Raw genomic sequence first — 25,039 nt, forward strand, 5'->3', positions numbered from 1 at the left:
CTTATACTATGCATATTATGTTTCATGTTCATTATTAAGTTTATGACTTATGAGCCAAGTGGGAGAATGTTAGAATAATTATTAATGTTGTTATTCTATTGGCTCATAAATATTTATTTATATTTAATAATGAGATAATTCTATGATTGGCCAGTTAGGGATAATAACAGTTCCAATTGCTCATCAGATAATAACCTCTCAAGTTGATGGAACCGAGAGATAATGTTTAACTATTATTATTGTGATTCTCTGGTCCTCTCCCCAACCTTAGAAAATAGAAACTAAAGTTTCTCTCCATCAGAGTTCTTAAAAAAAGGAATGTTGAAGGTCTGGAGGGAGAAACCAAGTTTCTAGTTCAAGTGGGAAATTCAGGGAGCCAAGTATGTCCACTGAACTCCAATTGAATACAATATGTGAAATCATGTGTTCTGAAGATCTTATGTTTATAGAATTATCTTACATCTTCCCCTTTCACATTTAAAAACCTTTTTGCAAGCAAAGCAACTTCTTAACTCTTCAGTGTTTCCTTCGCATACAACGTTGTCATCAAGAATCATGAACAATCGATTCTCTTTCAACGATGAAAGGAAATGCAGAGATAGATTTCTCTCCTCCTCTGGACCATCATAAAATACTACCCTCCTACCCGTTAACAACTCCACTAAGACAACCCCGAAACTGTAAACATCACTCTTTTCCGTTAATTGGTGGGTCTGCATGTATTCTGGATCGAGATAACCCCATGTTCCTTGCATCATGGTTATCAATTGAGTTTGATCTTGCAGAACTAATCTTGACGCATCGAAATCAGATACCTTAGCAATGTAGTCGCTATCCAGGAGAATATTTGCCGGTTTAACATCTCTGTGGTTGATGGGAGGAGAAGCTGCAAAGTGCAAATAAGAGAGAACCTCTGCGGTTTCCGAAGCTATTTTTAAACGGGTCAACCAACGGATTTTTGATGCCTTCTCTTTGTTGTGCAGATGCTCAGACAATGTTCCGTTACTTATGAACTCGTAAACCAACAAAGGAATTTCTGTCTCTAAACAGCAACCAAAGAGTTTGACAATGTTTCTGTGATTGATTTGGGAGAGCACAGTTACCTCATTGACAAACTGCTCGACTTGGGTTGGGTCCATCATCTTGGCATTTTTAACGGCCACGATACGGCCATCAAGAAGGTGTCCTTTGTAGACAATGCCAAAGCCTCCTTGACCAATGATTCTAGCTTGATCATAATTGTTCGTGGCTCTTTTAAGCTCCTCAGCAGTGAAAATTCTTGTCGTGTCAGAAGATACACCACCTTGAGCAATCCTTTGTTGCAGAACGAATCCTCCATTTCCCTTAAAGAATTTCTCTTTTATCTGTACTAATTTTCTCCGTCGATATCCCAAGTATAGACAAAAACTAGTGATCAGCAACATTATAGTGCCTAATGCAACACCCAAATTAATCACGTTCACATTTTTTTATTTTTTTTTATTTTATTTATTATTTTTTTTGTTTACTAGGTAATTGGCAACCACCTCCCCATCTTCCTGGTAACCTTCCTTGCAATGGCATGAAAACCCGCCTGGTTTACTCTAAAAAATGGCGTTTAATTTTAGGAGCAGTTGTTCTGTTCCTTTTCACATTCATCAATATCTGCACAGCCAATAACTAACATATTAAAACTAAGTATATAAATAAATGAAATTGTACATGATAGATATATTGCATTGGCAAATTATACCATGGACTGGGTCCACCTTACATTATGGACTCTTGTTCAAAAGGAAATTCACATTATGTGTTTGCAGTTAACATATTATATGTTTCCTGTTAATAGATTATGTGTCTGTAAATAAATTAAAGACACATATTATGTTAACTAGAAACACGTAATATATTAACTACATACACAACATAATAATATTTTAATGTCAGGAACATAATATGAAATTAACATATTACTGTGCATATATGTTAACATATTATTGTGTGCCTCCAATATATTTATTCAAAAACATATAATTTTTTTTTTTGAATGCTACTGTCTCTATTACAATGTAGTATCTGCACAAACACATAATTTATTACACACATAATTTGTTAATTGCAAACACATTATTTTTAGACCAAGATCCACAATACAAGGTGGATCATGGTCCATGATATAACAAATTGAGATATATTGTGATTAACTCAAGGCATATGCGGCCCATGACCTGAGGGCACAAGAATAAGAGGGTGCTCTAGAGAAAGTGTCAAGGATCGGGACACGGCACAATAGGACCAAACCCGAGCAGGGGCAAAAGCCCTCGAGGTAGGCAACCAATTTTGTTCCAGAGCAGTCTCTGAGCTCGAAACGGTGGGGTTTGACCTAGTCTCTCGGCCCACCACATTTTAAAGAATATTGTTGGGCTTTATTTTGAATAAATTAGCTTGTGTAGGACAAAGCACAATGATGTAAAACTAAGTAAATAAATGAATGAAATTGTAAATATAGGCCCTATTTGGTAAAATAGTTAGCCTATCAGCTAATTTTGCCTTGTTTGGCCACTATTTGCTGTGTTTGACTTGGTTAAACAACCAATATGGATGTTTGATTAATTAGTTTTTTTTTATCAGCTTATTGGTTCAAAACACTAAAATTCAAAAGCTATTCAAAACAACTTTTACAATTAACATTTTAAAAATGTCATTTTGTATGTAATCAGCTATATATCGGCTAACAGCTAATTTACCAAACATTATTCTACAATCATGCTATCAACTAGTCAAATCCACCAACCCAATCAGCTAACAACTATTTACCAAACACCCATAAAGTGTATATTAGACAGTACTTACCTAGGCAACCTAGATGGAGATATGGATTGCCTTCATAACCCTTCTCACAAGCGCATCTTGCAATTGATGCCTATTTGAGATGTATTGCATAAAGGGGATTATTTGAGTGTTCTAGGGTTAGTTGTGTGATTTGGGTTTGATGTGAAATTGTGTATAATTGTTAGATCCCAATTATATGCTTGATTTGAGTGTGTTTGTTGCTACGAGAGTAGAGCTTGTATACTAGCCACACATTCACACACTTGATGCCCAATACGAAAGTATTTCGGGTATTAAGGAGACTTTATGCCTTGTGTTCTTACTTGGGAAACCTTGGATTGAATTGCCACGAGAGTGGAGTTTAAGGTGAGGTTGCATGTCCAAATAGCTACGAGAGTGGTATTTGGACACTTTTGTGCATCTCACTTGTTTTAATTCCTTAATCTTTAATACAATAGTTGACATCTTAGCTTGAATCATCCAAATCCCGGTCCTTTGTTTTACTTGTGTTTTTGTCATTAGCTAATCATATCAAACCAACTCATTAAGGATAGGTCTAGCTTCTATAAGGATAGTTTTAGCTTGTGCTTAACTCCTCTTTGCATCAATTCCTAACATTACAAGGCCCATCTCCAGTGGAACGATATCTAAACTCTATACTGTGATTTGATACTTGATGGATCTGTGAAAACTGTCCTTATCAGCGTGCCCCGCCCGTGCCCCCATTTTAAGAGGTGGCGCAGCGTGACGGTGTGGCAATGGGAGGGGGGGGGGGGGATGTCACCAGCCGTGGGTGGCTGGACGCAAGGCTTTGTAGCCCGGGGCGCTGACCCTTTCCAGTTGAGGCGTGCCTTGCGCCCCCGACGCGTCAGTCGCGCCCCCCTTCTGGGGGGTGGGCGGCGTGGGGGGTGGGGCGGTGCAGTGTTGCGATAGGATGGTGTGGCAGTAGGGTGGTGTGTTGTGGTACAATGCAATGGAGCGTGGACGTGGGACACGTGGAGGATGGAAGAGAAGTGAATCTAGGGATGTACACGTGGACGATGTAGCTCTAAGGGATTCTGCTATAAATAGGATGCCTTGCCTCTTACCAAGACATCATCATTGGAGCACAACATCCCTCCTGGTCCATTGGCCTGTCGTCTATACTCTCAACCCATTCACTAGCGTTCGACTCTTGTCGGTAGCATAGTTAGTTATAGTCCATCCTTTTGTCCTTAGTCTTTGTGTTTGGTCCTCTATTTTGGGCTTGTGCCTCAGTCTTTGTACACATTATTTGGGCCTAGTGCCCGATCAATAATACTACTATTCTCTTACCCCATTCTATACCTCTATACCGGGTTTATGATGAAATCGGTCCCAACAAAACCATTAGTATGACAGTTAGCTTGATAACTACATAAATAATTTTAAGTCTTTTTAGTCTAAACCGACCAATTATGATTTGTCCACTATGACTATGTTTGGAAAACATAGCTGAAAAGGTAGCTGAAAGCTTAAAAGGAGCTAAAAGATGAAAAGCTATAAGCTAAGAGCTGAAAACTGAAGAACTGTTAAGCTAGCTGTTATGCTTGAAAGTGTTTGGTAAAATTAGCTTTTTGATAAGTTGATAAATGTAAAAAGACAAAAAAGAACATCTTCATAAAATTTAAATTAGTTTGTTTACAATTAAAATTTAATATCTTGTCTTCAAAAAATATTAACATTTTGAAATAAAATTATTAACATAATCATGATTTAGCATCACATAATGAAGTAGCAATATTGTTGCGAATCTCCTTCATCTAATAATAATAATAATAATAATAATAATAATAATAATAATAATAATAATAATAATAATAATAATAATAATTGCGGTGAAAGTTGGGGGATAAAGGAGAAGAGAAAAAAAATTTAATTGGGAAGGATAAAGGATGTCAATTTTTTTTAAAAATATTAAGGACAAAGATGGAAAAAAAATAAGTTAGAAAGCTACTAGCTTATTTTCAAAATAAGTTCTTATTTTAAGCTAGGAGCTTATTTTGGGAACATTACCAAACAGAGCTTATAACTTATTAGTATCTTAAAATAAACTATAAGCTCCTAAATGAGTTCTGGCAAACAGAGCCTATGAATATAATCTTTATCGAGGAAGGGGTATGTAATTTGAGTGACTTATCCATATTGAACCCAAATGACTCATTTCTATGGTTAACGAAGTAAGTCATCGGCAATATCGTAATCCAACTAACAAACTAAGGGGGTGTATTCAATCATGACTTTTGTAGAGTTTTAAAGACTTTTAAACTGATAGATTTTAATAAACTTTGATTGACTTTCATAGAGTCGTTCAAAACTTTTTAAAACTTTATAAGACTCTATAAAAGTCTATATAAAAAACATTCATAGACTTTTATCAACTTTTTATTTTAAAAAGTCTACAAAAGTCATTGAAATTCTACATTGAATACATCCTTACAAACTTTCAATGATTTTGATTCATCATTTATAATTTTTTTACAAAACATTTATAATATATCATAAAATTTTCTTATTATGTAGTTCTTCACCCACATCAACATTCTCAACATTATTATTTTTATCTATAGTATGTTGAGACCTATATGCTAATTACTTATATATATTCTTAATAAACATAAAAAAAATTTATTTTATTAGAAATTCATAACAATATTGAATAATAAAATTTATAATAAAATAATTGATCAAATAAAATATTTAAAAATATAATTACAAGTTGCATAAAAAAAATCTAATATATATATATATATATATATATATATATATATATATATATATATATATATATATATATATATGAGACTGCGAAAAAAAAAAACAAGGTGTTACTGTTTGTAACCCCAAATTATTGTTGCGAACAGTAGTTCGCTATTCATGGTAACTTGTTAAAAAAAAGAAAAAGAAAAAAAATATATATTCCAAATATAAACATAAAAGAATAAAAATCAAAATGTACAAGTATTTATATGAATACTATGAAACATATACTAAAATTTGATGATGAAAAATTTGCTTTGTTCATGTATTTAGGGAGAATTAGAGAAAGTTAAGGATAAAAAAATTCATAGAAAAAATAAAAATCAATATAAACAAGCAATAATGAAGTAAAATAATATTATTTCAAATTTTTAGAGGAATATTGTAAAGTTTAGGAGAGAGAAAAAAATTGGTAAAGTTTAGGTATGAGAAAATATACGATAATGAAGAAAAAAATAATTTTATTAAATTTAGATAGGTTTATAAAGTTTAAATTGGGAGAAAAAATAGAGTTCAAATAGAGAGAGAAAACATTCAAAGTTGTTAGAAAGAAAATTATGAAATCCGGGCGTTGATGGTTGGATTTCAACTATTTATATTTGAGAAGAAAAAGTCTACAAAAGTTCATAACTTTTTGAATACCACTGTGACTTTTAAAAACTCTCTAAAAGTCTTAATCGAATACCACACGACTTTTAAAGACTATTTAAAAATCTTGATTGAGTACCGCTTGACTTTTAAAGACTCTATAAATGTTTGAATTGAATACCCCAAACTTTTAATGTTCGTAAAAGTTTTTAAAACTCTATAAAAGTCATGATTGAATACACCCCTAAATTAAAGGAATTTTCAAATAAAGCTCATTAATGCTTGTGTCGTGTTACAAACGATATTATTATTTCCCCACTTATTCACTTAACACCTCCTTTTGTAAGAACCCCAACCCCAAGGTCCCCCCCACACCCCGGCTTGATAGAGCATTTGGGAGGATGTAAATCATGGTGACTCAACTGAACATGCTCCCACACTGCCGCTGGTGAGATTCGATCCCTGGTCATTCTTCTAAAGTTTCACCTCTATAACCAGTTGAGCTACCCATGCAGGCATATCTTTTCAATTCTTACCGAGTATGGAGTATTACATAGGCTAACTTGCTATGAAAAAAATTCTATTTACTCTTAAATTTTATTCCATATTTTTACGCTCCTTGTGCCGTACGTGTTACAAACGGGCGATATTATTATTGCAAGTTGTGCATCTTAAAAGCCACTCATAATATCAGTTGAAGAATAAATGAAGGAAAAATAATGTGTATGAAATGTCAGTGTTGATTTAAACTAGCCTTCAACAAGAGTCATTGAAAACTCTCCCAAAAAATGCATGCAGCATGTATATATTCCCATTATTGGACTTGATCTTGAATTATGACTTGGTCTTTTGTTTATTGGACTTGATCTTGAATTATGACTTGGTCTTTTGTTTATATTATTATTTTGGATGACGAAAGATACCCACAATTATTATATGAGGGTGTACACACATAAAGTTGTGTTGGGATCCTAATCAATAAAGGATCACAAAAAGCTAAGCTAGCTTAAGTTAATTGTCTATAATTGATTGACTCAAAGCCTCAAACCAATTAGAGCCCGCAACATGGGTAAACTGTACCTTAGCTTGTGACCCAAATAAGTAAATGACCACAATGATAAATGGAAGTTGGTTTTAATGGGAGTGTAAAAAGTAAGCATCGTCCTCAAGGATCGGAGTAAAGATTTGGGTAGGGAGGGGTTTAACACAAGTGCATTGAGAGCTAACCTGAATGGAATAGGTGATTACATTGATTAACAAGTATAAAAGGGAGCAATTGATTGAGTAAAGACAATGATAGAAGAGAAGATTTATATCAAACAACTTTGCATAGATGCTTTTGAGTGTTCTAAGATTCTAAGCCAAGCAATGCTCAGCAATGAAATTGAGGGAGTGGTATAAGTGTCAATGTCACTCTCGTGGACATTGGACTATCACCTAAGTCACGTCCTAGTCTCATTCTCATAGCAACTAGGCTAGGTGAGGCAATTAAACAAACACTTCCTCCTTCCGGGCCAACTTCTTTTTCTCAAAGGTGAGTTAGAAATGTGATAGGTTTGGCTATGGTAAAGCCCTATTATATATCATAGATGAGACACCAAATCTAATAAGCTCTTGCAAAGTTGGGCCCTAACCAGTGGTGGAGTCAAGATTGAATGGTGCGGGGGGGGGGGGGGGGGGCAACTAGTATGGTGGAAGTACTAAATCAAATATATTAATATCCAGTTAACATATTTCAAAAAATCATTACATTAAAAATTTAATAAAGTTTAGAATAAATCATTTATAATTGAATCTATATTAAATTATTTTGTAATATGCTTTTCAATGCACGTTGCTTTGTACGGTTGAAAGAATGAAAACATTCATGCATGTTTTAAAAGATTATTGATTATTTCTTGAAAACTACCATCTTCACAACATAACATAATAGCAATTGTTTTCTCAAATACATATACTACACAATTTTTACCATACATTATAATGCATGTTAAATTAAATACAAAATTTATCACATAATCACAAAGCTGCATAATTAACCAAACAAATGCACCTTGATATCCATTATTTAGACTCAAATAAAACAACTATTTAAAATAAACAATAGAATATGATAACAAAAATTAACCAAACAAGTAGTTAGAAACAAAAAAAACAAAAAAACAAAAAAAAACAAAAATTAACTTGAAAAATATGCATAGATTTTAATGACAAATTATCTTGTTATAGCGTATATGCCGCATATATGTATGGTTCTAGAGGGAGAAACTAGTAGGTAGGTAGGTTAAATGATGTTTAATTTGAATGTTTATGCATAGATTTTAATGACAAATTATCTTACAGCGTATATGCCGTATTACACCTTGTTGTTCGTAACCATAAATTGGTTTTGTGAATGTTTATGTGGACGAAGAACTAGAATAAATATTTTTTGATATATTATAACATTTTTTTTGTATGAAAAATTATAAAATAAAAAAGTTAATAAAAATCTATCAATGTTCTTTATGTAGATTTTTATAGGCTCTTTCAAAGTTTACAAAAGTTTAGAACGATTCTATGAAAGTCATTGAGAATTATTAAAAGAGTTAATTTCACTTTTGGTCCAATGATTATTGTGGTGTTGTTACTTTCAGTCCATTAGTTTTGTCAATTTTGTATTGTAATTGTCCAAATTATCGGCGAAAAGTGGCCAAAAAATTTTAATGGATAAAATCTTAAAAGACAATTTAGTCAGTTGCTCCTATTTTCTTCTTCTTCATTTCTTCTCTTCTACGCCGGAACAGGGATTTCTCAAGCCAGTGAAATGTTGGTGTAAATGTGATATGAAGTCTTAGTTGACTTTGACGTGTACAATAAATAACATAAATAAAGGAGTGAATATTTTAAAAAAATAAATTTAGGAATAGATGCAGTGTGCGTCACTCTCAATTCTTACAATAAGTACGTAGCGGTAGTTGGAGCTAAGGAGACTTAGGAGTCAACCATAATGTGACAATTTTTGAAGAAGCAATAATGGTTGGAGTGCATAAGACGATATGATCTATCCCGTTAGACACTCACAATATATATCTTTTTTACAAAAGGTTAAATCTCGTTCCAATGACATCTACACTTCCATTTTCAATGTGGACAAATGCTTAATCAGTTCTTCCAAACCTTTTTCTGCATTTATTTTCCTACTCAAATAAGTCTACTTTGAGACTCAATTTTCTCATTCATCCATTGCTATTTGTATCACAAAATAACCATTTAAAATGACATTTTAGCGAAGGCGTACCTTAATTTCTTTATACCGCCATCATATTTTCCATAGGCAGGGTGTTAGACTTGGCCCTTCACGGATGCAATATATATCATGGACCAGGGTTTATATAGCATTATGAACCCTGGATTGAAACGATGAGGTACAAAATTCATACTCTTTTTTTTTTTTTTTTTTGAAGACAAAATTTATACTAATAAGGTACAGAATTTTATAACACGAGAAAAATCACAACATAAGACACAAAAATATGTTATATATATTTTTCAAATTTGATTTAAGTACATATTTTGTGTTCATAGGCACAGAATTTCACAACACAAAGACACAGAAATTCATAATATAAGACACAATTACTAATTTATTTTAGGTACATAATTTGTACTTTTAAGGTATAAAATTTCATAACACAAGATACAGAAAAACTCATAACATAAACACATACACATGTACCAAGATTCACAGTACATTGTGAACCCTAGTCCATAGTATAAGGCCAGATTGCTTCACCACCTCCGTCCAACAATCCTCTAATCACCTAGTATTGAATTTGGCCCTTCACCGACCTCCGGCCATACTTGTTAATAAATGTAATATTACCTTCAATCAAAAATCAAGTAACGAAGAAAAAACTCCTTCCCTCTTCTTAATTAGACCTTATGTATACCTTTGGACTTGGTCGGTCTTGGGTGATGACTTGGTCTTTTGTTGGTCTTCCCACAAGTAGAGGGCATTGCATTTTGCATTATATATATAGATACAAACAATGTTGGCTAGAAACCAAGTTGTCGAACAACATGAGCTTATTCCTTGTACTACTACTACTTGTGTTATCGGCAGTACTAGGTTTTCCTCCTAGTGCCGCCACATCTAAAAATAACTATCCCATAGCCAAACCCAACTGCGTTGATCGCTGCGGGGATGTAACCATCCCATTTCCCTTTGGGTTGACACAAGATTGCGCTCTAAACCCAGCCTTCTTCATCAATTGCACCTCTTCCATTAACCATCTTCCTAAGCCATTTTTAGGAGGCGGTAATGTAGAGGTAAAAAGGATATCAGTTGAAGGGCAGATGAACATCAAGAGCTACGTAGCTCGACGGTGTTATGACAGGGGTGTATACCCTCCCCGACTCAACATATTTTCGTTTAAGTCATCGGGTGAGTCGTTGAAATTGTACGTCAACCAGACCGGCAATAAATTCGTCGCTGTGGGTTGCGACATTTTTGGTTACGTTTACGGCTATGGCGAGAGGGGCACCTATAGAGTCGAAGGTTGTAACGCCACGTGTAGCAACATAGGAGATGTTGAAGAAGGGAGTTGCTCCGGGTTTGGGTGTTGCGAGACCGGGATTCCTAACGTGGCTAGGAACGTGTACGTTTCAGTGGATAGCTATAATAACTATAACTATACAACCGGTGTTATTCCCTGCAACTACGTGTTCGTGGTGCAGAAAGAGGAGTTCAACTTTTCCACCACTCTCCTTACCACCAGAAACTGGGATTTGGAGAGGGAAACGCCACTGACGATGCTTCTTGACTGGACCATCTCCGAGCAGTTATGCCTTGCCGTGTGTTTAGGTAATACCACGTGTGTTCTCGTCAATGGTACGGTCAATAGTGAGGGTTACCGTTGCGGTTGTTTGGAGGGTTATGAAGGCAATCCTTATCTCACTGGTTGCCAAGGTATGCATGTCCACTCTAGCTCTATCTCCATATTTATGTCTTTCTCTCTATTGAAATGGTCAAATAAGCCCTAAATTTTACTTGAAAAGTTAATTAGATCCCTACATTTTAAAAAAATACAATTACACCATTTAACATGACATATTAAGATAATGAGATCCAAGCACCGATAAATGACCTACTATTGTAGGTCATTTTGATTCCGGCAAAAATGAGGCGACCGTCTCTAGTCGACATCTGCCAATAGAAGGTGACTAGTTGATCGTCATTTCCCGTAGAAGACGACCAACTAGTCGCCTCCCACGACAGAAGGCAACCAGTGGTCACCTTCCGCCGGGGTGGTCGCCAACTAATTGACAGAAGGTGACTAGTGGTCACCTCCCACCGAGGAAGGCGACGAGTGGTCACCTTCCAGCGGAGATAGTGACTTGTCGGTTGCCTTCTCAGGCGAAAGACGAACAGTTTGCTTTCAGGATGTAATTACAGTTTTTTAAATTTAGAGATTTAATTGACTTTCGAATAAATTTAGGAGCTTATTTAACTCTTTTCTTCGCATATATGGGGACATAATCAAATAAGAATATGGTAACTGATATAGTCACCTATAATGATTAAGAACTCATTGAGGCTTTTAGTAAAATGAAAAAAAAAAAAAATCAGTTTTTTTTTTTTTTTTAAATATTTTTAATATCTATAAAAACAACCCCACATTTTTTTTTTCCCAACAACCTCAATATTTATAAGATTCATTCACAAATCATTTTATCAAATTCATTTTTATTCAATAATTATGCACATTGAACTGCATATTGTTGTAAATTTAGCCTTTTAATTATATATTAACCTAGTTGCAAATCTATTCTTTCAATTACTGACCAAATTGAAAATCTAATACTCCCTCTGGCTCATTTGGTCAAATCAACTCTTTCTTCTTTATTTATTTTCTTTAGTATTTTTTACTTATTTTTAAATTTAATTTTTTGTGTTTAATAGTACTTTTAGTGTAGTTTCTAAATATATAAATTTGGTGTACTAATACTAAACTTAATATTATGAAAAATTGAATTAAAAATAACTTTACCAAAACTCGTTAATCGAACTAGACACATAAAATGGTATGGAGAGACTACTTTTAGATGAAGGACTAAATTAACAATTGAAACTCATTGGCTACTAAGAAATAAAAAAAAAAATACAATTTTTCAAGGAACACTCATCTAGAGTTGTCATTCCTGTCCATGTATGTTAGTTGGGCCAGTTGTTAAGATAAACTCTGGTTTTAAATTGTGTATTTTTAGTATTGGAATTATGAAATTTTAGAATATAAATTGTGTTTGTAAGTTTTGAAAATTTGTGAATACAATACAAGGTCATTACAAATTGTATTTTTTAAAAGGTTAATTGTTAATATTTAGTATATAAATTGTGTATCTTTGGATTTGGGTCCACCTTGCAAGGTGGACTAAAGGCTACAGAATAATTTGGGCAAATTATATCATGCACCGCGCATCTTTTTTTTTTTTTTTAAATGAAAATAAACAGTGTTTATTTGCCGCCGTTTCACACCTTTTTGCAAAAAGTAACCCTGTTCTTCAATGTCATTTTGTATACACTGCAGTGTCAGTTCAACACAACTACAGTTTCATTTCGATATAACTATAGTTTCATTCGATATTTATAGATTGAAATATGTGAAAATGATATTTATTTTTATTTTATATACACTATAGTTTCATTAAAACACAACTACATGATCATTTTGATATAATTACAGCTTCATTGTACAATATATATTCAGTTTCATTTTATATACACTGCAGTTTCATTTCACTATAACTACAGTATCATTTTGATATAACTGCAGTACCGGTTTAGATATACTGTAGTGTCAGTTGATGTTTAATAAGTAGGAACCGTTGGTAGGAAAATAAATAATAATCAAATAAAATTGACTATTATTTTCTGGAAAGAAGGGAAGAAAAGATGAAGAAATTTGGCTAGTGTTTGGTGTTGGGTTTTTGCAAGAGTCAAGTGAGCACTATTTCCTTAAAACCTTATTTGTCACCTCCCAAAGATGCTAGGAGAGTTGTGGCCTAGGCTTCCCAGGATAAAACTTGCTAGTGATTCAATGTTTGAGCACTCAAACAAGGAATCCGGCGAGCAAGACACGGCTATGAACGCAGTAGACTAAAGAAGGAGTAGAAGCAGAGAGGTTTTGAGGCTAAAAGAATAACTTTCGTGTTCTATATTTTCTGTGTGTAAATCTCTACTGCCCAGCTCCTCTTTATATAGGGTTGAAGGATTAAATAGCTCTTAATAGGACACTTTAAGGCACCCCCCACTACACCTGGTAACAGCAGCCATTACCATGGGTTTCAATTCAAAATTTAAGATTGGATTTAATTCAAAGAATTAATTCCGTAACAGTAAGAATTGAACACCCAACGGTCACAGACTGCACAGGTTCGTGTAGGCTGAAACTTCTAGTTTCAACCACCAGGCCAAAACTGAAAGTTTCAGCCCTAATTTTCGGCACAAGGCCGAAACATGGTGCCCACATGGCCGAAACTACCATGTTTCGGCCATGATTCTCACAAGGTCGAACTTTCAAGTTCGGCCTTATTCAGTTTCGGTTCTCAAACCGAAACAAGTTACAGTGGCATGTTGGAAAATGATACCGAAGTTTGGCATAACTTAGCCCACAAGGCCAGCCAATTTTCGGACGACATTCGTGTGCACGAGCTCGGGCTTGAATCAAACCTTTTTCAATCTCGTCTAGTTAGAATTTGATTTGCACCCCCCCCCCCCCCCCCGCGCGAGAGAGCCTCTATGCTATACAATTCTACAAGCTTCAAAAGAACTCTTGTATATAAGGGGGGCAAATCCTCTTTCCAAACCAATGTGGGACAAAAGCTCACTTTTTCCCTTCATTTTCCAACTCAAATGGGTCTACTTTGAGAATCAATATCTCATTCACCCATTATCCATTTTGAGCGTACAATATATCGATCTATTCGTCTCACTACGAAGAATCCGAATCCACTTTGACCCGACCCAAATCGGAAGTGATAATTGTAGCACAAAATAGCCACTTAACATGCCATTTTATGCCATTTAAGCTATTTTTTTCCAACAATCCCCCACATGAATGAAACATTGATTTTCGGGGTATTTTGAAATCAGAAACAACTATGTTCAAACGGTCGATCCCTGCATAGGATAGGTAGGGAGTCACTATACCCTTTGAACCTTCCCTTGTGAAGACATGTTTACTCTACTGGCTGTACGGTAGAACGCGATGTCTTTGAACTGACTGCCGTTTGTGTAGATGATGACATATCTCACACAGGAATCTCCCAACCATGCTCTTGCTCTCATGAGTGTGCCCGTTTTGGTTGTGGGTCACCGTTCCTAGTTTTGCGAGAGTTTCTAAAGAATTGTGCCCAAATAATTCTCCTTTGACGCGACCCTCACTTCTCTCTAACATAGGTGATTCTTTCTCGAGTATCCCGCATACTCAAGAATCATTAAAGCATTAACATGCTAGCCTCGTGCGGGAGTCACTGTTTTAACGAGGAGTGGTAGGGAGTCCGAGACCCCCACAGTGACGCGCTTCGTTTCATAATTTAGTTGTCCCATTGAACCTAGGTACCAGCTAGGTTGGGTATCCACTATAGAACTTTTTAGTCCAAGGGCATTAGACCCATTCCTCGTGTCAACTTCTCCACAACTTCTCTTCCTAACCCTTTGGTCAGCGGATCCGCTATATTGTCTTTTGACTTTACGTAGTCAATCGAGACAACACCAGTTGTGAGCAGTTGTCTAATGGTATTATGTTTACGACGCACATGTCTAGACTTACCATTATACATATGACTCTGTACTCTCCCGATTGTGGCTTGACTATCGCAATGCACACATATTGGAGGTACCGGTCTTTCCCAATTAGGAATATCCTCTATAAAATGGCGTAGCCATTCAGCCTCTTCACAACCTTTGTCCAAGGCTATCAGCTCAGATTCCATCGTGGATCTAGCTATCATAGTTTGCTTAGAGGATTTCCATGCAACGGCTGCACCAGCTAGTGTAAACACGTAGCCACTCGTGGACTTAGAGTCCTTAATATCAGATATCCAATTCGCATCGCTATACCCTTCAAGTACAGCGGGATATCTCCCGTAGCGCAGTCCAAGATCACGAGTATACCTCAAGTATCTCATAACCTTTACTATTGCCTTCCAGTGCATAGCACCGGGGTTACTCGTATATCTACTGAGTTTACTAACCACATAGGCAATATCCGGCCTAGTACAGCTCATAAGATACATCAAACTACCAATAACCCAAGCATATTCCACTTGTGAAATACCTTCTCCGTGGTTCTTGGTCAGATGAATGTTTGTATCAAATGGTGTCCTAGCCACTTGACTATCATCCTTGTTAAATTTCTCAAGGATTTTGTCAATATAATGTGATTGGCTCAACACGAGACCATCAGGTCTTCTAATGATTCTAATCCCGAGGATTAAATCAGCCAAACCCATATCCTTCATGTCAAATCTCGCATTTAACATGTTCTTGGTAGACTTGATCATCCGATCATTACTACCAACGATGAGAATATCATCGACATATAAACAAAGAATGACGTAGCCGTCTATCGTTTCCTTAACATAGACACATTTGTCACTTTCGTTTATTTTAAACCCGTTAGTTAACATCGCATGGTCAAACTTCTCATGCCACTGCTTAAGCGCTTGTTTCAAACCATAAAGCGATTTAACCAACTTACACACTTTCCTTTCTTGGCCCGGAACCACAAACCCTTCGGGTTGTTCCATATAGATTTCCTCATCTAATTCGCCATTTAGGAAAGCGGTTTTCACATCCATTTGATGAACTTCCAAGTTCCGCAACGCGGCTATAGCAAGTATCATCCTAATGGAGTTTATTCTCGTCACGGGAGAATACGTGTCGAAGTAATCGAGGCCCTCACGTTGCGTGTAACCCTTGATTACAAGCCTAGCCTTATACTTCTCGATGGAACCGTCCGGTTTCATCTTCCTTTTAAAGACCCACTTGGATCCTAAGGGTTTACTACCCGGAGGACGATCAACAAGTTCCCAAGTGTGATTCTGTAGAATAGAATCCACTTCACTTTTTATAGCCTCTTTCCACATTGGTCCTTCTGTAGAAGTCACGGCTTCTAAATACGTTCGAGGCTCATTCTCTATCAAACAAGATAGAGAATCGGGTTCATTTTCTAATAAACAAGTTAGAGTACCCAAATCATACTCTAACAAGTAAGTTAGAAAATCAGGACCGAATGATTTTCCAACTCTCGCCCGCTTACTGCGTCTCTGCTCGAGCTCGAGTTCTTTCTCAGATTCCCCACTATCGTTATCCATAGTTTCGTCAAACGTTCGTTTTGACGTACTTGGTCCCTCGTTGGACCTACAAGGAAATATATTCTCGAAAAAATATGCATTCCTTGATTCTATTATCATGTTCTCGTGTACGTCCAGATTATGGGACCTGTGTACTAAGAATCGATACGCACTACTATTATGTGCATAGCCAATAAAGATACAGTCCACCGTCTTATGACCTATTTTTACTTTCTTAGGTGTTGGCACCAATACTTTGGCAAGACACCCCCACACTTTCAGGTACTAGAAGGAAGGTTTCCTACCGTTCCACAGCTCATAAGGAGTCTTATCGAGCTTCTTGTGAGGTACCTTATTCAAAAGGTAATTACTTGTCAAAATCGCTTCACCCCACGCATCTTGAGGTAGGCCCGAACTTATAAGCATCGCATTCATCATATCTTTCAATGTACGATTCTTTCGTTCGGCAACACCATTCGATTGAGGTGAGTAAGGTGCCGTACGTTCGTGTATTATACCTACACTTGCACAGAAGTCACCAATCGGTGCTTCGTACTCACCACCTCGATCGCTTCTAACCTTCTTAATTCTCCGATTAAGTTGGTTTTCCACTTCATTCTTATAAAGAACGAATTTATCAACGGCTTCATCTTTGCTCTTAAGCAAATACACATAGCAGTATCGTGTGCTATTGTCGATAAATGTGATAAAATACTTATTACCACCTCTCGTTTGTATCGATCTAAAATCGCACAAATCACTATGGATTAATTCTAGTGGTTCAGTTTCCCTTTCAACCGATTTGAAAGGTACTTTCGTTAGTTTTGCCTCAATACAAATTTCACACTTATTATTTGTGTCAATTTGAAAGTTATGAATATGGTCCATGCTAATTAATCTACGCATAGAATTAAAATTAGCATGACCTAGTCTACCATGCCATAAATTGGAAGACTCAAGCAAGTAAACAGAATTTATTTTGCTTTTATTGATAACATGAATTACACCGAGTTTAAACAGCCCATCAGTTACATATCCTTTACCAACAAACATCCCTAACTTGGACAAAACTACTTTGTCTGACTCGAACACCATGCGAAAGCTATGCTTGTTCAACAGAGAGCCAGACACAAGATTCTTCCTCAGCTCAGGAACATACAGCATGTTGTTTAACGTCAGTTCCTTCCCGAAAGTCATCTTCAGAACCACCTTGCCCATGCCTTCCACAGCAGACTGAGCAGAGTTTCCCATCCACACCTTTTCACCCTCAACGGTCTCAAAGGTGTTGAACATCTCTCGGTTGCAACACAAGTGTCTGGTTGCACCGGCATCAATGAACCACTCACGAGGTTCACCTCGGTCACCATAGCCGAAAGGCTAATCTCGGCCTCTTTCTGACTGTTATCTCCAACAACATTGGCTTCAGAACTCTTGTTCTTCTTCTTTGGAGCCTTGCATTCAGATGCTCTGTGGCCATGCTTGCCACAATTGTAGCATTCACCAAGAAACTTGTTCTTGGTAACGCCACCTTTCGGACCTAGCTTTCGCTTGTCCTTCTTGTTCCTCTTGGAGCTCTTACCGTGCTCCACAACGTTGGCCTTAGCGCCAACAACGATAGGAACTTTCCTATCATTCGCCCTGTTCCCTTCCTAAATCCTGAGTCACTGGATCAGGTCCTCCAGATTCATTTCCTTTCGCTTATGCTTAAGGTAGTTCTTGAAGTCCTTCCGACCTGGAGGTAACAAGTGGATCACAGATCCCACTTGGAAGGCTTCACTTAGCACCACGCCCTCGTCACGGATCTCATCGAAGATTAATTGAAGTCGAGGAATCAGCCAACCACAAATTTCTTTGAGTTGGCATCCTCACTTCGGTATTTATGATCCAAAGCTTCCCACAACGCTTTTGATGTGCTTATCTTTCAATATACATCGTATAGCGTGTCACACAATCCATTCAGGATGTAGTTTCGGCAAAGGAAGTCCGAATCCTTCCAATAGCCAACTGCCATCACGGATTGTGCATCTTGTTCCTTCAACTCGGGAACCTTCTCGGACAAGAACCTCGCCAAACCGAGAGTTGCTAGGTAGAACAACATTTTCTGTTGCCACCTCTTGAAGTTCGAACCAACACCGGTGAACTTCTCCGGCTTTTCAGCCGAACCACTTGGAACCGAAGGTACCCGAGACATGGGAATATATCCCTCAGTGTTCCCACCATCTTGTGAACCAACGTTCACTGGTGTAGCTTGGGAATTAGCAACATTGTTGCCATTTCCTCCACTGTTGTTCTCAACAACATTTTCTTCCCCATTGTTAACGATTGGCAACTCGAGTTCTCCATTTCTACAAGGAAATTCGAGAAAAGACCACCAACGGGAAAACAATGAATAAGGTTTTAAGACTGTAGGAATCGTTGGTAGGAAAAAAAAATAATAATCAAATAAAATTGACTATTATTTTCTGGAAAGAAGGGAAGAAAAGAGGAAGAAATTTGGCTTGTGTTTGGTGTTGGGTTTTTGCAAGAGTCAAGTGAGCACTCTTTCCTTAAAACCTTATTTGCCACCTCCCAAAGATACTAGGAGCGTTGTGGCCTAGGCTTCCCAGATAAAACTTGCTAGTGATTCAATGTTTGAGCACTCAAACAAGGAATCAGGCGAGCAAGACACGGTTATGAACACAGTAGGCTAAAGAAGGAGTAGAAGCAGAGAGGTTTTGAGGCTAAAAGAAGAACTTTCGTGTTCTATATTTTCTGTGTGTAAATCTCTACTGCCCAGCTCCTCTTTATATAGGGTTGAAGGATTAAATAGCTCTTAATAGGACACTTTTAGCCGAAACATGGTGCCCACATGGCCGAAACTACCATGTTTCGGCCATTATGGCCACAAGGTCGAACTTGTGGCATGTTGGAAAATGATACCGAAGTTTGACATAACTTAGCCCACAAGGCCAGCCAATTTCCGGACGACATTCGTGCGCCCAGGTGCTGGCGCGCACGAGCTCGGGCTTGAATCAAGCCTTTTTCAATCTCGTCTAGTTGGAATTTGATTTGCACCCCCCCCCCCCCCCCGCGCGCGAGAGAGCCTCTATGCTATACAATTCTACAAGCTTCAAAAGAGCTCTTGTATATAAGGGGGGCAAATCCTCTTTCGAAACCAATGTGTGACAAAAGCTCACTTTTTCCCTTCATTTTCCAACTCAAATGTGTCTACTTTGAGAATCAATATCTCATTCACCCCCTAGCCCTGGGTCGAGCCCTAAGCCTTGGGTCAGGCCTTGAGCCCCGGGCTGAGCCCCACCCCCTAGCCCGGGGTCGAACCCCCGAGTCTTGGGCGAAGCCACCCCCCACCCCGAACCCTGGGTCGAAGCCACCCCGAGCCCTGGGTCGAAACCCCCCCAAGCCCTGGGTCGAAGCCTGAGCCTTGAGCCTCCGCCCTGAGCCATGAGCCTCCCCGGTACCTTGGGTTGTATCATACCTTGTACCATGAGCCTCCCCAGCACCTCGGGTCTCCTTGTACCATGAGCCTCCCCAGTACCTCGGGTCTGTACCATGAGCCTCCCCATTACCTCGGGTCTGTACCACAAGCCAAACCCCAAGCCTTGAGCCTACCCCAATCGAAAGCCATGAGCCTGCCCTGAGCCCTGTGCCCTGTGCCATGAGCCTGCCCTGAGCCCTGTGCCCTGTGCCATGAGCCTGCCCTGAGCCTTGTGCCCTGTGCCATGAGCCTGCCTTGAGCCCTGAGCCTTTGACCCTGCTGAGCCTTGAACCCTTGAACATGGATCATAATAAGAAACCGGTCCTGGGTCCTTGAAAGTCCGAAATAAATGAAAAAAAAAACAAAAACAACAAAAAAAAAATTAAAAACAAAAAAAAACAAAAAAAAAAAAGAAAAAACAAAAAAAAATATATATAAAAAAAATATCTCATTCACCCATTATCCGTTTTGAGCGTACAATATATCGATCTCTTCGTCTCACTACGAAGAATCCGAATCCACTTTGACCCGACCCAAATCGAAAGTGGACCCCGCTGATAATTGTACCACAAAATAGCCACTTAACATGCCATTTTAAGCTATTTTTTCCCAACATAATACACCAAACAAGCGGACTCCGTTAACTATAACGGCGGGCCGTTTCTTTACTTAAAGAAACGACGCCGTTTTTGACCGCGGTGCATGTGCACTGCGGTCTATGATATAACGATTGATAATTTGTCCTGTAGGGCGAGGTAGGCCCACTACATAGCGAGAGTCTAGAGTACGATAGCATGCCCTTTCACCTTCCGGGGTGTTTGGTTGGGAGGAATGAATTAGGAATGAAATGAATTACAATTCGGTGGGAAAGAATAAGATAGGAATAATGTAGGAATTCAAATTACATTGTCTGGTAGGACGAATTGAATTATTGGGGATGATAAGAAAAAAAGTGATATAAAGACTAAAATGTCATCGTGTAATAAGAAAAATAACAATCATCAAGGGTATTTTTGACATTTCATCCATTTTTTCCTTTCCCAAAAGCATTGAATTGCAATTCATGGGGGTTATTATACACACTATATAATAACTACAGTTTAATTTGATAATATACACTCAATATGTGAGACTTGTTATTCAGTTTTGTTTTTTTTTTTTAATATATATACTGTAGTTTCATTTCAGCACAACTAAATATAATTTCAATTCAATTACAGTTTTATTTGACAATATACACTCAAAATGTGAGACATGTTATTCTGTTTTATTTTATACATACTGAGTTTCATTTCAACACAACAAAAGTATCATTTCAATTCAATTACAGTTTCATTTGATAATATGAATATAATATGTGAGACAAGTTATTAAATTTCATTATAAATACACTCTAATTTCATTTTGTTCTGAGCATACCAAAAATACGAGATTTGTTATGTATAACGACTACTGTTTCTTTATTTAAATAAACAACACTGTTTTCGAAACATGGTCCACATAGCTCCACCGTATAACAATTCTCTACACTCATCATATGTTGTTTACTCTCCTTGTGTTTTGTCTTTCATTTGCTTAGCTTTAATTTCTTGTTAATTGGCTCTGCAGATATTGATGAGTGTGAGGTTCGACAGAAGAACAATTGCTCCAAAAATTCTATTTGCACAAATACTGAAGGTGGTTATGAGTGCTCTTGTGAGAAGGGTTACGAAGGTAATCCATATCTCCACCCAGGTTGCCTAGGTACGTATATAAGCTTTACACTTTTATATGTACAATGTCTTTCTTCTTTGCCCTACCGGTCCCTTTAATTTACCTTTCTTGTTCATTGGCTCTACAGATATTGATGAATGCGAAAATGGACAAAACAATTGTTCTGAAAACTTCACTTGTAAGAATAAACCAGGCGGTTTTTCGTGTCATTGCAAGGATGGTTACGACAATGATGGGAAAGGTGGCTGCAAATTACCCAGTATACATGCAAACAATGTGCACATGATTGCTTTGGGTAAGCATCTTTTGCCATTTAACAACACTTCAAGTGATAGATACTACCATCAATACTTGTTTAAGTAATTAAAAAATGTTTGATTGCAGCCGATTTTTGAATTTTTGTGACCCCATTCTTGTAAATAAATGAGGCACTACCAAAAGTATAAGTGCAATATTTAAAATCAAACCATAAAAATCCTACTAACCTACTCTCTCCAAGTCCAAACAGACAAAAAAATTTTGTTTTAAAAAGTAAAACTACTTGGCTAGTGATTACTTGCTAGGCTGCCGCTATCGTTTGGAATGCAAGTAGAACGATCTATTAGGGGAAATAAGCATCTTTTGCCATTTAACAACACTTCAAGTGGGAAATAAGCATCTTTTGCCATTTAACAACACTTCAAGTGATTGATACATACTACCATCAACACATGTTTAAGTAATTAAGAAATATTGATTGCAGGTGCGGCTTTAGGTGCTATAATGCTGTTGATGGCCATTTGTTTTTCTCTGTACTTGGCATATCGACAAAGGAAATCAGTACAGATGAGAGAGAAGTTCTTTAGAGACAATGGAGGAATGATTCTGCAACAAAGAATTGCCCAAGGTGGTGAATTCTTTGGCGAAACAAGAATTTTTACTGCCGAGGAGCTTGAAAAAGCCACCAACAACTACGACCAAACTACAATTATTGGTCAAGGTTTTGGGATTGTATATAGAGGACACCTTCTTGATGGAAGAATAGTAGCAATTAAAAAGGCAAAGATGATGGACCCAACTCAAGTTGAGCAGTTCATCAATGAGGTAATTGTGCTCTCCCAAATCAGTCACAGAAACATTGTCAAACTCTATGGGTGTTGTTTAGAGACAGAAATTCCGTTGTTGGTTTACGAGTTCATAAGCAACGGGACGTTGTCCGAACATCTACACAACAAAGACAAGGCATCGGCATTACCTTGGTCGACCCGTTTAAGAATAGCAACAGAAACAGCTAAGGTCCTCTCTTATTTGCATTCTGTAGCTTATCCTCCAATCATCCACAGAGATGTTAAATCTGTAAATATTCTCCTTGATGAAGACTTCACCGCCAGGGTATCAGATTTTGGTGCGTCGAGATTAGTCCCTCAAGATCAAACTCAATTGACAACAATGGTGCAAGGAACATTTGGTTATCTAGATCCCGAGTACTTGCAAACCAACCATTTAACAGAAAAGAGTAATGTCTATAGTTTTGGAGTTATCCTCGTAGAGTTGCTTACGAGTAGAAGGGCTCTATCTTCTAATGGTCACGAGGAAGAGAGACTTCTATCTCAATATTTCCTTTCATTGTTGAAAGAGAATCAGTTGTTCCGAATTCTTGATGACAACATTATATGTGAGGGCAACACTGAAGAGTTACAAGAGACTGCCTTGCTTGCGAAAAGATGTTTAAATGTGAAGGGAGAGGATAGGCCAACAATGAAGGAAGTTGCTACAGAACTAAGTGGATTGAGGAGAGCAGAAACACATCCATTGACCAATAATCTAGAGACTTCTGTGGAGCAATAATCCACAGACTTCTATGGAATCAAAGGCACTACTTACTGAATAACCAATCCCTCTAATTACTGTATTTCAAATTTATATTATGTTGGATCATAATTTGAATATAATTCCATATTTGCTTATAATTCCATATTTGCTTATAATTCCATATTTGCTTTTGAACTTCAACTTTTTCTTTTATTAAATTAAACTATGAGTGCAATAATGTTATTACAAGCTTCTTATACATCGACAACAATCAATTGCAACTAATTTTTATATTTTAAATATTTGGAATAAGGTCCAAATTGGCCCCTGAACGAAACGTGAAAGTCCAATTAGGTCCCTGAACGTTAAAAAAAAAGTGCAATTACCCCCCTCAACACCTCAAATATGTGCAATTTGACCTGATAGCAGGTTAACATCCTATCTAGCAAGTTGCATGTGTGACATGGAAGATGACTTGGCGTTTTTTTTTTTTTTTTGGAAAGATGACTTGGCATTTTTTTTTATTTCCTTTCATTTCCTTCTTTTGTCTTCTTCTTTACAAAACAACTAACTCTATCAGTTGTAATATTCCACCGTCGATATCTTCTCTCCAATTTACAAGCAGGATAAATTTCATGAAAAAATATTCAATTTTACACAATTATATTCAGTGAAAAAGATAGACCAAAAACAATAAATATTCATTTTATATAACTAATACAATGAAAAAGATGGACCAAAAGCAGTAAATATTCAATTTATATAAGAAATATAAGATGTTAATACTTTTAAAATGAAAGATGATCCCCTTCAAAGTGCACTTCCTATCATTACAATCTGCCAAAAAGTTGCTGTTGTACCTAGTTCTTTTGTATGAACATACACCTAAAATTTAATATCCAGGAAGCACAATATTTTACAATGTAATCACAAGTTTCCACAGTTGGATCAAAATATAATTACAAAAATAATAGGTCACAAGTTTTTCCACTACTGATTCCAAATATAGACCAAAACATTCTAAATTGTTCCACTACTTATTATTCTTGCCCAATGCAGTTGCATTCCTTCTAACAGATAGCACTTGTTGTCCTTCTTGTCCAGGCTACATAATGCATAAAACGTAAAACATTAGTCATACTAATTAAAACATCTAAAACTATATTAGTTTAACATTATGATTCACTTACATTTAATATTTGTGCTCCACTGTTTGGGTTGATGTACACACCAAAGCCACCATACCTTTTTCTATTTTTAGTTGTCCTAGAACCGGAACCTGAAGCTGAAGCAGAACCAGCAACTGAAGCAGAACCAGAAACTGATGCAGAACTAGCAACTGAAGCAAAACCAGAAGCAGGTATAGAACTCTTAGCAGGACAAACTTTCTTTTGGTATCCCTTTTGTTTACAAATGGAACATGTCATAATTCGACCTTGCCTTGAAATTTTTCCAACTGGAGGTTCATTAGGTTCACGGGTTCTTTTTTTCTTTGGCCTACCAGTCATTGGCCTTGGTAAAGGGGCTAATATTTCTTCACTATTA

At 36.9% G+C, this 25,039-nt stretch overlaps 2 protein-coding genes across 2 annotated transcripts; one reads left to right on the forward strand and one right to left on the reverse strand.

Annotated features, from left to right (window-relative positions):
• Positions 1 to 443: 443 nt before the first annotated feature.
• On the reverse strand, positions 444 to 1,424 carry LOC109193254 (wall-associated receptor kinase 3-like). Its single transcript, XM_019344093.1, has one exon. It carries the CDS (start codon positions 1,422 to 1,424, stop codon positions 444 to 446), a length of 981 nt encoding a protein of 326 aa, XP_019199638.1.
• An 8,815-nt stretch (positions 1,425 to 10,239) lies between these two features.
• On the forward strand, positions 10,240 to 23,592 carry LOC109193255 (wall-associated receptor kinase 3-like). The gene is made up of 4 exons (XM_019344095.1): positions 10,240 to 11,001; positions 21,599 to 21,731; positions 21,831 to 21,998; positions 22,446 to 23,592. Exons 1-4 carry the CDS (start codon positions 10,240 to 10,242, stop codon positions 23,528 to 23,530), a joined length of 2,148 nt encoding a protein of 715 aa, XP_019199640.1. The 3' UTR covers positions 23,531 to 23,592.
• Positions 23,593 to 25,039: the final 1,447 nt, after the last annotated feature.

Source organism: Ipomoea nil, unplaced genomic scaffold (assembly GCF_001879475.1).
Source record: "Ipomoea nil cultivar Tokyo-kokei standard unplaced genomic scaffold, Asagao_1.1 scaffold1848, whole genome shotgun sequence".
NCBI lineage: Eukaryota > Viridiplantae > Streptophyta > Magnoliopsida > Solanales > Convolvulaceae > Ipomoea > Ipomoea nil.

Coding starts and splice junctions, on each gene's coding strand:
- LOC109193255 (XM_019344095.1), top strand. CDS start 10,240: ATGAGCTTATTCCTTGTACTACTACTACTTGTGTTATCGGCAGTACTA. Junction 11,002..21,598: donor ACTGGACCATCTCCGAGCAG/TTATGCCTTGCC, acceptor TTGGCTCTGCAG/ATATTGATGAGTGTGAGGTT. Junction 21,999..22,445: donor TGTGCACATGATTGCTTTGG/GTAAGCATCTTT, acceptor TATTGATTGCAG/GTGCGGCTTTAGGTGCTATA.
- LOC109193254 (XM_019344093.1), bottom strand. CDS start 1,424: ATGTTGCTGATCACTAGTTTTTGTCTATACTTGGGATATCGACGGAGA.